Genomic DNA, 15,759 nt, shown 5'->3' on the forward strand with positions numbered 1-15,759 from the left:
ACCCCAGCAGAGGGTGACAGGGATAATGGCAGATGAGTGTGCACAAGGAACCCAGAGATGGCACATGTTCTGTATTCAGGGGGATTGTATAGGGAAGTGTGTGGTCAATGCCAGCAGTTGACCTTCATCCCCAGCACTCATACCATCCTTCCTTTGGCTCTGTCCTCTCACTGACCAGATCATTTCCCCCTTTGGCTAGTCAGTTGCAGGGCTGGGACATATTATGATGGAGCACAGGAACGCTGTATTTTATGTCCAAATGGAACCTTCCAAAATGAGGAAGGGCAAATTACATGCGAACCATGTCCAAGACCAGGAAGTCCTGGGACCCTGAAGACCCCAGAAGCTTGGAATGTGTCTGAATGTGGAGGTAAGAATTCTGTCTGTCCCTTCTTACTCCCCCAGTCTCTGAAATCATTGTTGAGACAGAAGGCATAAATAACATCTTAATGCAGAAAATGTGTACTACACCATGGAATTCCTACTGGTAGAAACTTTATTGGGCTCATCTTATTTGCTGAATAAATAAATGAAGACCTGATATAATACACTGGCAGAGAAAATGTGTATTTGTTGCAACTGCATGTTTCATCACTGTAAATAAATAACCTCTGAGACCTGAGTGATCAACCAGTGTGGAGCGATTCTCTGAAAATGTCAAAAAATGGAGAAAGTAGCTCTGATTATTTCAAGATTTCATCTCAAAGTCATAGCTTATTGCTTTTTTTCTTTAAATTGGAGGATAATTACTTTACAGTGTTGTGTTGGTTTCTGCCATATAACAACGTGAATCAGCCATAAGTATGCATATATCCCCTCCCCCTTGAACTTCCCTCCTACCTCCCACCCCATCCTGCCCCTCTAAGTCATCACAGAGCACCAAGTTGAGCTCCCTGAGTTATATAGCAACTTCCCACTAGCTGTTTTACATATGGTAATGTTTATGTTTCAATGCTACACTTTCTCCTTGCCCCACTGATTTTTTTAAAAGTGTCCATCTGGCTATTTTGTTAAAACTCCATGAAGAGTTTTTAATCATCTATAAAATATTAACTCTGGAGCCACGCTTACTTGGGTTCTATGGGCTTTTTTCCCTATTTTACTGTAAATGTCTTTATTAAACAGTAGAAGGGCCAGCTGTCCTGACACTCTGTGGGCTCAAATGGATGGTGTGATTTGATCTGGAAATTTTTAGGTGATGTCCAGGGCTGAGTGCACCAGGGCCCTGGCAGCCCTGCCTCTCTTTCTAGTGACCTCTGGGGCCAACTTTAGTTCCCACCTTAATGACTCCAAACTCAACTACAGGACCTTTTCTGATTTAAAAATCAGATCCTCAGACTGACTGACTGTGACTTCTAGCATAAACTTTGGCCGTGTTATGAAATCCTAAAACCAATGGTAAGATTGATAAGGAGGTACTTTGGGGGCATCTGTTCACACTTGTATGTGATCTCAATAATATACATATTTATAGTAAATAAGAACACTAGTAATAATAATTTATTGAATACTTACCTGTGTCAGGCATCATGTAGGCATTCATGGATAGTTCAGTGAATTACTCATGTGGTTGCTGTATCACTACAAAAACTTTATGAGGTTAAAGTGACTCATTCAAGGTCACACAGCCAAAGAGCAGAGGATTTAGAATCAGAACCCAGGTCTGACAGACTCCAGACTCCTCCCTCAGGTGTATTTGTTAAATACTGTTATATCTATAACTTATGGTTAGAAATAAAACTGTGAAAATTAATAGAGGAGAGAGGATTAGGAATATGAGACAACAGATTTCTTTTTATAGCATCTTGCTAGTGACGAGCTAATTCCTAAGTAAATATGTGCTTTTAGAAATACTTTTGTTTATGGCTGTAATTCTTGTCATAAACTAAAATAAATAAATAAGGTGTTTAAGGCTTCCCCGGTGGCACAGTGGTGAAGAATCCACCTGCCAGTGCAGGAGACACAGAAGACCTGGGTTCAGTCCCTTGTTTGGGAAGTCCCCTGGAGAAGGAAATGGCAACCCACTCCAGTATCCTTACCTAGAGAATCTCCATGGACAGAGGAGCCTGGCAGGCTACAGTCCATGGGGCTGCAAAGAGTCGGACATGACTGAGCGACTGAGCATGCACACACACACACACACATGCACACAGGTGTTTAAATAAATGCCTCTGGGTCCCTCTGTTACTGTGGATGGGATTGGCTGTATTTAGTAGACTAAATGAGGGAGGCCAGGACTCCTCAATGTAAGGAGATGTAACTTAGTAAATAAAATTGGTAAAAACCGGTGGACCCTTCCATAACCAAGAGTCTTTTTATCCCAGGATGTAATCAGCTGGGTGACTGCAGGCAGAGAACCCTCTCTCTGGGGGCTCCAGCAGTGCAGTGGCTCCCTGGGCCCATGTAGTCCTCAGCCTGCAGCATATTCAGGCCTGCTCCATATTTCAGAAGAGTCAACACTTGTCTCCATCTTTGCCCTGTGGGTAAACATCAGGCACCCACAAGCCACTTCATCGGGGTCAGCCGAAGGGCAGGACAAGGCTTCTGCTTGCTGAGGTGGGAGCCGAGGTCAGCACAGGCGGACAGGCCTGACCACATCTCTCTGATCTCACTTGCAGAGAGGTGGGGCAGGCTCTCCCCGGGGGCCTTGCTCACCTAGGGTCATTCCTCCCCCAGGTCTGTGCCAACCAGGTGAATACTCTGCAGATGGCTTCACACCCTGCCAGCCTTGTGCCCGGGGCACATTCCAGCCTGAAGCCGGCCGCACTTCCTGCTTTCCCTGTGGAGGGGGCCTCCCCACCAAACACCCTGGAGCCACTTCCTTTCAGGACTGTGAAACCAGAGGTGAGGACTTGGCAGCTTGCCTTTTCCCCAAGCGGAATTTTCCTTTTGAGGACCAAGGAGTCTAGTACAGCTCCGATCAAGCCCAGCCCGAGGCGCCCTGTGTGGAACTCAGCGGCAGGGAGCTTAGGTCTCCAAGGCAATTCATTCCTGCAGGATGGGCAGGGAGCTCAGGAACTGCCCAGACATGGGCCTCCTTGCCCTCCCACCTTGGCCCCTTTGGATGGGGCTGACTGCAGGGAGACCGGGGAGAAGCACCCAGGTTTAGTCCCCAGCCTCCCTCTGCTCCTTCCTTCCAGGTTCCTCTAGCACCTCTCCCTTACCTAGAGCTCCCTGCTCCAGAACAGACCCTGCCCCTTCTCTGGAACCTTACCCCTTCCTGCCAGAGTTCAGCCTGGACCCTGGGGTCGGCTCTGTGCCCCTCCATGCTCACAAGCTGCTGTGCGTGAAGACAGCTGTGAGCGTTCGTGTCTGATGGCACAGACCCTAAACTCAGAAGATACACCCATACCTCATTCCCTTTGTAATTTTCTCAGTGTCATGAGTCACAGGTCCCACCCAAGCGGGCTATTTAGGGAATTAAGTGTTGATTAGCCCCAGATTAGTAGGGAAGCAGTACTTCACTTGGGAATAAACATTTCTTTCATGAACTGTGAAATTTCTTGTGTTGCATTTGATAAAAACAGTCTTTTGTTGTTGTTGTTGTTGTTGTTCTCTCCACCCTCCCCCACTCCTGCAGTTCAGTGTTCACCTGGACATTTCTACAACACCACTACTCACCGATGCATTCGTTGCCCAGCAGGAACATACCAGCCAGAATTTGGAAAAAATCATTGTGTTTCCTGCCCAGGAAATACCACGACTGACTTTGATGGCTCCACAAACATAACCCAGTGTAAAAGTAGGTTTCCCTCTAAGGCTTTTCACAGTGGTGCTTAAGAGGGCAATGCCTGGGCCTCCCTGGGAGTGGGGATGGCAGGGGTCCATGGTTCACTCGGGACCATGAAGCTGCTCTTAGCCCTGCTCAGGGCTCTGCCGATCAGCGCTGGACCCTCAGATGCTCACCTGTATCCATCCAGTCTTCTTCTCCAGACAGGCAAGCTGTACTGGCTGTAATTTCCCGCGAAGGGCAAAATGTCAGGTCAGCCCTGTTCAGCAAGCACTGTTTGAGGATCTGTACTGTGTCAGGCACTGCAGACAGAATGAGTCTTTGGTTCTGCAGCAGCACCAGCTGTGGGATTGCGGAGGAAGGAGCCACGCCCTCTGTCTGGTGCTGTGCTATGCTTAGTCCCTCAGATGTGTCCGACTCTTTGCAACCCCATAGACTGTATGTAGCCCACCAGGCTCCTCTGTCCATGGGGATTCTCTAGGTAAGAACGCTGGAGTGGACTGCCATATTCTCCTGCAGGGGTTCTTCCCAACCCAGGGATTGAATTCAGGTCTCCCGCATTGCATTTGGATTCTTTACTGACTGAGCCACCAGGGAAGCCCTCTGTCTGGAGAGATGAGGAAAGGCTTCAGGAGGGTAGGAGAAGGTTTTGACAGGGAAGGTTGGCAGAGAGAAGAAGAATGAGCCTCAGGCCCAGGAGAGCAGCTGGGAGGAAGCACAGACTCAGGAGAGTAAAAGGCTTTATGGGAGGAAACCCCTGGACCTGATCATGGAATGTGCTGCAGGGAGGCTGAGCAGACCAGGAAGGGAGGCCTTATTGACCAGAAAAGGAAGAAAAAGCATAACCTAAAAGTTGAGAGTTGTGTTTTATTTGGTACACAAAACTGAGAACTTAAGCCTGGAATGCAGCCTCTCTGATAAGCTGTAAGGAACTGCTCCAAAGAGGCAAGGGAGGAGCCAGGATACACAGCAGTAAAGAGAGACCAGGTAGTCGGAGCATCAGAAGACTACTGTTAATCAAAGAAAACCAGACATCTGAAGTTAAGGAATTTAACACTTTTCTGTGTATGGGAAGATGCAAGCGTCTGGGCTCACTGATATCATTCCTTCGATATGCACCTCAGCTATCTGGGGCCAGTGCCCTCTGCTTTCTCATCCTGAGTCTCCTCAGGGTGCATCCTTTAGGGTGCCTGCAGTGTCTCGTGGCTTGATGGCCACAACATCCTTTGTTTCCTGCTATGGCAGGCAGCATTTTTTCACTGTGGTCTTGACTGCCAGGCTAGAGAGTTTGGTTTGTATTCTATAGGAATGGAGAGGTAAGTCATTCAACAACTTGTTGTACGGTTTGTTTGATTGTTGTTTATAACCACCATGTGAAATTCTCTAGTAAAGGCCAAAAGACAAACTAAGCTGATTCAGTGTCATTAAGACTGACATGAAGGGGAGCAGAAGGCGTCTCCAAACTGGAAGAGTAGGGGATTGGAGGGGTGAATCATTGGAATTTATGACTGGAAGAGTATCTAGTTTTCTCCCTATCCCAACGAAGTCCTTTTAATAACATCCTCATAAGTGGCTGTCTAGTCTCTTTTTGAACATTGGCCTTAACAGGAAGCTTAGTGCTGCTCATAATATCCTAGTCTGTTGGTAGATTAGACTTGGTCAGTTCACAGTGTGAGGAGATAAGGTTTTTCCTCCCTACCGAGATGAATCTGTCTCCTTGTCCCCCATCCCTGGCCCTCAGTTGTTTTTTAGTTCCTCGGGTGGCCAGTCAGGCTCAGAGGCATCCAGGGCTCTCCCCTCCCCTTTTTCTCTTCCAGGAACAAAAGCCTATTTATTTATTTTTTTCTGCCGGGAATAATAAATCCAAGTTACAACTAGAGAGGCCAAAGGTAGTCCCTCCAACATCTTCTTGAACACATTCACCTGATAGTTGTAAACGATAAGCTCCTTAAGGGCAAGAATATTTGTTGGATGAGTGGAGAGATAGTTAGTGAAGATGTGGCTGAGGTGGAGTGTATGTGTGTGTGTGTGTGTGTACCCACAAGTGTGTACCCACATGTCTTTGGTGCCAGAGGCGAATGTGTATCACGCCCCATACTGACTGATAGCTGAATGGAATTCTCTTCCCCACTTGAAAATAAAACATGGTCTTGACCAGAGAGAAAAGTGAGAGTATGGCTGCCAAGTCTTCACCAGAGATGTCTAGGAAAGGGTAGAATACCCTCTGCTAACAGTCAGCTCTGTTCTCCCTATTTTGACAGACCTGCCCGTTCTGTACCACCCGTTCTCCCAGTGCTTGGACTTCGTAAACAAAACAGTAGAAAATAAAGTTATTCTTTTGTTTCACAAACACCTGCCCCTGACCTTCAAGTTGATGAGAAAATGATGCCCTGGGAACTCAGAGGGGTGGGCTCTGTGTGGAAAGCTAATGTACTTGGGCTCTTAGTGGGGTTGGGGGGTTGGGGGGGGTGCTGGTACAGACTTATCCCCACAATGGTGTCACTTTCTGGCCCTGTTCCTCCGTGGCAACAGAGATGCAGTGGTTCTCCCTAGCCAAGCGGGTGCTGGCCGTGACATGATGGTGGCTGTGTTGTACTTTCATGACTCATGGCATTTCCTCTTCCAGACAGAAGATGCGGAGGGGAGCTGGGTGATTTCACCGGGTACATCGAATCCCCAAACTACCCAGGCAATTACCCAGCCAACACAGAATGTACCTGGACCATCAATCCACCCCCTAAGCGCCGCATCTTGATTGTGGTCCCTGAGATCTTCCTGCCCATAGAGGACGACTGTGGCGACTACCTCGTGATGCGGAAAACTGGTGCGTCTCACGCCTCTGCTCCCCTCCCTTTCTGAGGCCAGCAGGGAAGCCTGATGGCACACCACCTGGCTTTATTATTTTAAAAATTTTTTATTGATATAGAGTTGATTTACAAGATCATGTGAGTCTCAGGTGTACAAAACAGTGATTCAGATTCTTTTCCCTTATAGGTTATTATATAATATTAAGTATAGTTCCCTGTGCTGTACCATATGTTCTTGTTGGTTATGCCAGACTTTAAATGGGAGATGCAGGCCTGGAATGCCACCCTGTATTAGAACAGAGATGAGACATGAGTTTATAGGGTTTTCCAAGAAAACAAAATTTAGACAAAACCACAGGTTGAGACCTCCTGTTGAACCCTAGACGAAGCAGTGCTGCAGGTCGGTCTCCCCTCTGTGCTCACTGGGAAGCCTCTTCGGCAAGGACACAGTGTCAGTGAACCTCAGGGAGGGCTGATTTCAGGACTCCAGACACAGGCCTCACCCTGGGAAACAGCTCATGGCTTGGGCACTGACCAAGACCAAGGGCCTGGTCCAGCCAGGAGGGACCCACCTCCCATCCTGACACATGACCTGGTGTGCATTAAAGGATACTGCCATCAACACAGCTTAGAGGCAGCATAGTGAGGAGGCTCTGCAGCCAGACTTCCTGGGTCAGAATCTCAACTCCACCTCTTATTAGTTCTATGATCTTGGAATACATTCTGGAACTTTCTGCCTCGGTGTGCTCATCTTTTAAAATGAGGATAATAATAGTTGCTACCTCATAAGGTTGTCGTGAGGAATAGACCAGTTTATATTTGCAAAGCACTGAGAATAATAATGACGCACCAGGCCACCACAGAGTGTTTGCCATTCTTGTTAGTGAATGCAATGCCTGAAGTCAGGTGTGAGTCTGAGTCCCGATTTTTCCACATATTGGCTGTGTGACCCTGTGTGATCCATATACTTAATCTCTCTATAAGTGAGGGAACCACTGCACCAACTTCCTCTTGTTTGGGGGAGGGCAGGGTTAAGTGAGATAACGTCCATAAAGTGCAGCGCGCACTGCCTGGTCCTAGGAAGCATGCAGCCAATGGTGGTGATTATCACTGGGTTACAGCAGGTTGGCGCTAGAATGTGAGGGCCCTAACTCAGCTCCTGCATGACTGCTGCAGCCTGAGCTGCTGCTCTTTGCCAGCCAGGGGCCTTGCAGTGAGCTGTCCCTAGGGCCCACCATCACCAGCTGCATCTACTAGATGTCCAGGACTAGATTTCCAGTTTCCTTCTGAGGACTCCACTGGTCCTGAAGAACCCTTGCACATGACTTGTTCTGTGGTCTGAGTGTCTGAAAAGATGAGTGTCCGTTGTCTGCAGGCTCAGTGGTGACTTGAACCCCACCCCCTCCATCTTCCCTTGGCAGCTTCATCCAATTCTGTGACAACATATGAAACCTGCCAGACCTACGAACGGCCCATCGCCTTCACCTCCAGATCCAAGAGGCTGTGGATTCAGTTTAAGTCCAATGAGGGGAACAGCGCCAGAGGGTTCCAGGTCCCATACGTGACATACGATGGTGAGCACTGTGAAGCTCAGGCTGCAACATATGTCAGGAGCAGCTCTGGTTTGAACAGAACCCACTCTGGGCCAGCTGGCGGAGTGCTGACAAGCACACATGCTCAGCAATGCAGGCAGGTTATGGAGAAAGGACACTGCTGACTCACAAGTGCCAGTTTCTAAGCAGGTATTTGGAGACACTAACTACAGGCATGAAAGGATGTTTGCGAAAGTAAATAAAAGTGAACATAGCTTGGTGGGGTGGAGTGTGGGCATTGGAGTTAGGCAGGTTGGGTATCATCTCTTTTGTGACTTTGTGATGTTACCAACTCTAGGCTTCCTTTTCTTAATATGTAAATGAAGATAGATAATCATTAGACTTAATGTGAGAGTTCAGTGGGATAATCCATAAAGAACTTGGTTTGGTGCCTGGCACATAGTAAATGCTCAGCAAATATTAACTTATTATGATTGTGGCTTTTCTTATATGGAATCCTAAGGATGGGGAAAAAGACCTGAGTTCTGGTCTTGTCTCTGCCACTAACTTGCTGTTTAACTTTGGGCAAGTTAGATGACCTCTGGTTTTACTTTCTTCTTGTTAAATGAAGGGGTGGCCGATGTGAGACCTGGGGCCCTATCTAATTCTGAGACTTGTGGGACAAACATTTACTAGGAACACAAAATGAACTAGATCCTGTCCTGGAGGGACTCATAACCTAGTAGGGGAAGAGTCATCTATTCATCATGAACTTATTCATTCATCCATGAAGCAAATATTTAATAGCATCTCCTATGCCAGGTATTGAGTGAAGAGCTGGAGTCATAAAATGCATATGGTATCATAGATGCTACAACAGGGCATGTACAAGATTCTGTATGAGGACAGAGAAGGGGCTGCGGTTCACTTTACATGGGTTTTTGGAGAGAATAAAGCAAAGTCTCAGGAGGTTTGAGTCAAAAGAATTTATAAGTTTTCTTAAAAGCAGCAGGAAGAACATTCAGGAAAAGGAAATGACACGGGTGAAATGATGGAGCACTTGGCATGTTGGGGCCTGATGATTTGGCCCATTGGCAGGGTGCGCGGGACTCAGCAGTGAGAGATGAGAGTGGTAGGAGGCAGGCTTAGGCTATGACGAGACTCAAGTGCCAAGCTCGGAAGGGTAGACCTAATTGTATAGGGAGCCATTGAAGGTTTTCAGGCAGACAAGTATGAAAAGTTGCTGTTTTGGAAAGACAGTATTCTACGGAGTTCCTAAGAACACCTCACATAGTTTATTTCTAACATGTGATAAGATCTAGAATCATCATCTTGGTGCCTAAAACACATCAGACACCAAGACAAGGGATCTCAGCATCAGATTCCTAGATGGACACACATGGCTCCCATGTGGCTCTGCCGGGAGACAGATCCTCCTCTCCCCGCAGGCAGCCAGCTGGGATGAGGAAGGCACCCAAAAGCCACGGAGAAGCCAAAACAAATGTCACCAGAGCTCACACACTTTAGTTCAGGCTGTTCTCAACTCTGTGACACATGAAAACATCTTGCTTTTTTAATTAAAAAAAATTCAAATAAAGAGTTGTTGCTTGAACCAGAGAAAATTACATATAACTCTGGTTAGGCTTATGAGAATGGATCTGGCACGTCACAGCAGAAAATAGTTGAAAAATGCTGCTTTGGCCATGCAGAACCTCTTAGGTCCTCACCAGAGCCTATTTAATATTTTTTCTCAACATATATTTCAGACAAATCTGATATGTGGTTCTAAACCCAGAAGAACAGCAATTGCATTGAGAAGGGGCAGCCGAGGCTGCTACAGACTCGCCCACTGGCCGGGAGAAGCAGGAGGGCCACAGCTGTGCTATCGTGTGCCAAACTCAGAACCAGTGCCAAGTGCGCTTGACCTGGCGCATTCCTCCCAGCCGCCCAGGCAGGAGATGCGACTGCACCTCTTTTCCTGATTTATAGATGAGGCCACTCTGGCTTAGAGATTTTAGTAAGCGCCTGAGGACACAGGAGGACAAAGTTGCAGGGCCTTTGCAGCTCCTGAGTTCTTACCTACGACACTGGAGTGCTTTTCCCATGACAACTGGAACAAGTGAAAAGACAGTCATTCTTAAAAGCAGAGGAAAGATTGAAAAAAAAAAAAAACGGTTCTTTTGAGGACTTCCCTAATGGTCCAGTGGTTAAGGCTCCACATGCCCAATCCAGAGCTCCCAGGTTCAATCCCTGATCAGAGAACTAGATCCCACATGCTGCAACTCAGACCCAGTGGAGCCAAATAAATAAATAAGAATTCAAAAAAAGATGGTGATCTGGAAGGATTTGTGGTGCCAGACAGCTCTCCAGCATAGTGACAGGCATTCCTAATGGTAAACTCCTCATCAGAAGGGGCAGATTCTCTGAGGGGCTAATTCTCTGAGGGGCTAATTCTCTAACTCCGCAGCAGAGGAATTCAAGATTTTAAAAAATGTACCCTTATTCATATTGTATAGTTTTTGTATTCACTAAAATTAAAGGATAAGAAGAAAGAGACCAAATGAACAGAGGACCAGAGACATTGTACAAACATGTATTCAGTTAGTAATTATGAGTCTTATCCTATGAATTTCCATTTCCCATCACTTGAGGAGGGGAAACTTTTTGAGAACTCCTCCCACACAGTTCCAGTGATGCTCTTATGATTTGTTTGGTTTCGTTGCACACGATATGCATACAAAGAGGCACTTCTTTTCTGCCTGGAATTTTAAAGAGATTGTGTCTTGCATATGCTTGATTTGAATTATGACTGCAGGAAATAGGCTAGACTTCGAAACGCTACTGCATCAAGGAGGATGATGGCTGAGAATTGAGCTTTGGGATTTAGCGACGTGAAGGTCACTGGGGACCCCGACAAGCAGTTCTGGGGGAGTCGTGGGGGCCACTGTTGACTGGAATGGGTTTGAGATAGAAAGAAATAGAATTGGAGACAGTGAGTGCTGACAATTCTTTCAAGGAGTTTTGCTACAAGGGGGAGCAAAGACATGGGATGCAAGCTGGAGGGAGAAATAAGGTCAAGAGAAGGTTTTTAAAAAAACAAAAAACTAGAGACACAACAGCATGTCTGTTGTGCTGATGTGAAAGACTAGCAGAGAGAGAAAAATCGTAATGTAGGAAAGAAAGGGCAGAATGACGGGAATAACGCCCTTGATTTGCTGAGAGAAGAGGGAGCTGGTGAGCAAAGTGGAGGGAGGAGCCTTGGCTGGATGCTCTGAGGGTTCATCTGAGGGAAAAGGATCAGGAGAGGGTGTACAGGTGCCGGTGGGCCAGACAAGAAATTCAGGCAAGGCTTTACTGGGGCCCTGCTGCAGTGGCCAGGGGAGGGAGAACAAACAGTTTCCCTCGATTGCTTGCTCGTTGCTCCCTGCTCCCCAAGAAGGTGCAAGCTTGTTCCTTATGTGGGGTGAGAGTAGGGGTGTGTCCAGGGGTTGGGCTGGAGGGGTGGCTTAGGTGTTTTGCCCACCCCTTTAGTGGTGTTGTATGCAGGGGGCATGGGCAGTACCCTGCTTTTGCTCCAGGTTCTTCAAAAGTGGCAGTTGGGTTTTTTGGTCTCCTTGTATCTTTGGGGTCAAGAGTTTGCCCCAACTGAATATGCATGCCATTATTTTTAGTCCCATACAGTTTCTTTATATTTTGTTCCAGGAGTGGTGTGTCTAGATACAAGCATTGCAGCCTGGCTGCACAGGGTTCCAGGTCCCAACCGGTCTCAGCTGCAGAAGGGGCATTTCTCAGAACATTATTTGAACAATTAAAGAAAAGAGTGAGCTTGGAAATAACTAAACCATAGCAAAAAAAAAAAAAAGTGTCCTTTTTTCTAAACAGAGGACTACCAGGAGCTCATTGAAGACATAGTTCGAGACGGCAGGCTCTATGCATCTGAGAACCATCAGGAAATACTTAAGGTGAGTATACCTAGGTGGGCATGGTAGTTACCCATGCCAAGCACCACAGAGGAAAGTTTCCTATCCCACCACATTGCTGCCTTTCGGACATTGAGCCTGCTCTGGGCTGAGGGCAGTTTTATATCTTCACCAGACTTAGTTTCTTTAAAAAACAACAACAACAGGGAGTTGTTCTTAGTGTTGTCAAGTGTTTGTTGTGTTGTTTAGTCGCTAAGTCATGTTGGAATCTTTTGCGACCCCATGGACTGTAGCCCCACCAGGCTCCTCTGTCCATCGCATTTTCCAGGCAAGAATACTGGAGTGGGTTGCCATTTCCTTTTCCAGGGGAGCTTCCCAACCCAGGTCTCCTGCATTGGCAGGTGGATTCTTTACCACTGAGCCACCAGGGAAGCTGTTTTTAATGTTGTCAAGTAAAATTGTATTTTTTAATCTAGAAATGTAAGGAAGAGCAGTGGGAAACTTGTTTGTCATAAATCCAAGCCAGCAGCAAATCATGTTTTCATGTTTATTCTCCAAATAGTTGAAGAGTCTTGGCTCCTTGTTCATCCTTCAAGCCTGAAGTTCACCAGCTTTCAGATACTTACAAGTATAAATAAACACTTGCCACATCACTAACCCTAAAAATATTCCCCAAATTCCACAGTTATCATGTGCTTTAGAAAAACAATTTTTTACATATTAAGTTTTCTGTTATGAAACTAATATGTGCTTTTTAAAGATCCTTGGGGGGAAAAAGACTGGAAAAAGGGTAAAAATCAGAGGAAACAATTTTCACAAAGTGTTTTTCAGCCGATCAACTTACTGTCTCACAGTGGGACATTATAGTTCCCTTGGCAAAATGTCATCATGTTTAAATATTTTGGCCCAGTAACAAAAATTCTGTTCTTTTTAGGATAAGAAACTGATCAAGGCCCTGTTTGATGTCCTGGCCCACCCCCAGAACTATTTCAAGTACACAGCCCAGGAGTCCCGCGAAATGTTTCCACGATCCTTCATCCGATTGCTCCGTTCCAAAGTGTCCAGGTTTTTGAGGCCTTACAAATAAGACTGCCCACGTGCCACTTGACACAGTGTTCGGCCTGTGGGCTGGCAGGACATGGCCATCTGCTTCTGCAGCCAGCATAGATGGATAACGCTGCCTCTAGTAGCAGTGACTGGTTAGAGTTCAATTTTTATAGATAATACAGGTATTTTGGTAAATTGAACTTGGTTTTTCTTTCCCAGTGTTATAGGTGTGGACAGAGAATGGGTTTGAGTCTTACCCGCTTCTCAATGGTGTGGGCAGCTGACTTGGATACATCAAGGGCTGGCTGAGCTGGGTTTCAGTCAGCTTAGGTGAGACTCACCTGTCCTTCTCGGTCCTCACTTCTCCTCGAGGGGCTGCCTTGTCTGAAACTTCAGCTTCTTCCAGTATAGCCCTCCCTAAGGGAGCCCTTTATACTCGGGTGTTGGCTCTGACCAGGCACAGCAGGAAAGCGGGGAGGAAGGGAAGGGGAGTCCTCCAGACACCGTCCACCTCCCCCCGATCCGAGACCTGGGAGGACCCGGTTTTCTCCACAGCCTTCTCCGGTCTGTGTGACTTAAATTTGATCCCAGCAGCTTGGATTCCAAGCAGTGATCACCAAAAAATACTTAAAGCAGAAAGAATTAGAAATAAGAAGGTAGAAACTCAGCACTTCCACAGACATCATAATGTGGACCTGTTGATGACCTTCCGTGTTGCCAGTTTCCGTCTCGTAGCAAATGCTCTGTGCTTGTCTTACACCTGCAGCTGTGCCTTCAGGGCACTGCTCTTCTGGGCACCGAGGTAGGGCCTGGACAGTTCAGATCCGATGTGATCTGATGGATGTGACTCCATCCATCATGAAAAGGAGATTCCCACACCCTGAGTCAGTACCGCCAAGGGTCCTCCTTCCAGCTGGGCTTCCCACCATGGGGCGGTGGAGGTCCAGGTGGAGGTGGTATGGCCCGGCCTGTCATGCTTGCCTTCCTTCCCCCGCTCCAAGCTCAGAGACTGACTGAGGGCCTGAGCTGCACGGCTCAGGGTGGCCTCACTCCCTTAATGGTCACACCACCGCCAGAAGCAGCTACACTAACCCCAGCCTCTGAGTACCGCAGAATCATCTCACTTTCAGTCAACACAGTGGGACCTCAGAATCATTTTCTCCTACAGGAATATGATTTTTCAATACTATTGAATTTTTAAAAACTGAAATCCACAGGCAAAAATCTTATTACAGTGAATAAAAAAATTCTATCAAACAAGCTGCTGTTTCCCTAATAAAAGGGTTGCCTACAGGCAACCATATTGTTTTATTTCAGTAACAAACTAACTCCACACACAATCAGCTCTCTACACCAAAGTACCAAAAAAATGATCAACAAATGTTTCTGAAGAAAACGAAGATTATTTCATTGTTGAATTCACTTTTTACCTCAGTGATTTTTTTATATATAAGCAATATTGACTTTTTTAAAGCCCTTCATCAAAGTTTTTTAATTTACTTGAATGGTCCTAAATACCCTTCTAAGTCTCTCATGAAAAACGTGAACATCTTCATTTTTAAAGGTATCATTAATACAAGTCCTTGTAATTTATAATGCCGGAACTTGGCCTACATTTCTGAGTCTGACTATAACATGAAAATTCAGATGTAACATAACATGAGTTAGTGACCTGACCGATGGGGTGAGCTGAACTGCACCATTCTGTCCAAGCATGTTAGTAACTATATGCTCAGGACTGTCTGGTTCTGTACTGCTGATTTCATAAGAAGGCAGCTGATGGCAGTACCTGGGGGTTGGAGGGATGCTGCATAAACCTGGTCTCTGTGAAACATCCTCCAGGAGCCGGACCATGCACAAGCCACTGAGGCCCTCGTGAAACTTCCTGTCTGTACCCATCAACCATTCTGAGAGACTCTGTGGTCCCGTTGGAAGGCTGGTGGGAAGGGGCTACTGATACTATCTGCTAAATCAATAAATAGTTAACTAATATCACCTCTTTGCCGTAGGGTTGCACAGTGACAAGACAGACAAGGTCTTGTCATTTTAGAGCTTACTATTTTAGAGGGAGGAGACAGAGAATGAACAAATCAACAGGAAAAGTATCAGCTAGGAGTAAGTGCTGTTGAAAATTAAAATAGGTTAATATAACGGATGATGGTGTGGCTGTTTTAGGTTTGGGAATCGTGAGGATCCTTCTGGGTAAATGATTTTTCAACTGAAAAAAAAAATGGCAAGAAAGAATCAGCCTTGGGCCAATCAGGGGGAGGAACATTCCAGAGAGAGGAAAGTCAGGTGCAAAGGCTATCCAGGCAGGAAAAAGCATGTGTGTGGATCACAGACTAGTGAGAAGTCGAGTGGTATGAGATGAGGCCAAGAAACCAGATAGGGCCAGAGCACACTGGGCTTTGGAATCCAGAATGAGGGGTGTGGGCTTAATTCTAAATATGCTGTGAAACTTTTGGAAGGGGTTTAAACAGAAAAGCGGGGTGATCTGATTTATGTTTTTAAAAGAGAGCTCTGGTTACTATATGAAGAATAGGTTTTAGAAAGTAGGCACGGAGGCAGAGAGCAGTTAACAAATTATTGCCACCAACCAAGCAGCCATCCAGCGAGAGGTAAGGCTCTCTGGGCTAAGACAGTCGTAGTGGAGAGGACAGAACAGAATGATTGTGGACATGTTTTGGGAGAGAGTCCCCAGAACTTCCTGATGATTGGATGGA

The 15,759-nt window shown here is 46.4% G+C and overlaps 1 protein-coding gene across 8 annotated transcripts in view; it reads left to right on the top strand.

Annotated features, from left to right (window-relative positions):
* The window catches only part of SCUBE2 (signal peptide, CUB domain and EGF like domain containing 2), a 68,203-nt gene extending 54,967 nt beyond the window's left edge, over positions 1 to 13,236 (top strand). For 7 of the 8 annotated variants that reach the window (XM_005216097.4, XM_005216101.4, XM_005216103.4 and 4 more), the window contains 7 exons: positions 200 to 370; positions 2,677 to 2,844; positions 3,581 to 3,742; positions 6,357 to 6,554; positions 7,959 to 8,111; positions 11,952 to 12,031; positions 12,924 to 13,236. In XM_005216097.4, the coding sequence (XP_005216154.1) occupies positions 200 to 370; positions 2,677 to 2,844; positions 3,581 to 3,742; positions 6,357 to 6,554; positions 7,959 to 8,111; positions 11,952 to 12,031; positions 12,924 to 13,076 (1,085 nt within the window). In that variant the 3' untranslated portion in view covers positions 13,077 to 13,236. The remainder of the gene's footprint in view (positions 1 to 199; positions 371 to 2,676; positions 2,845 to 3,580; positions 3,743 to 6,356; positions 6,555 to 7,958; positions 8,112 to 11,951; positions 12,032 to 12,923) is intronic. The other variant, XM_002693059.6, reaches the window with a different exon arrangement.
* The last annotated feature ends 2,523 nt before the right edge of the window (positions 13,237 to 15,759 follow it).

Source organism: Bos taurus, chromosome 15 (genome assembly GCF_002263795.3).
Source record: "Bos taurus isolate L1 Dominette 01449 registration number 42190680 breed Hereford chromosome 15, ARS-UCD2.0, whole genome shotgun sequence".
In the NCBI taxonomy this organism is placed as follows: domain Eukaryota; kingdom Metazoa; phylum Chordata; class Mammalia; order Artiodactyla; family Bovidae; genus Bos; species Bos taurus.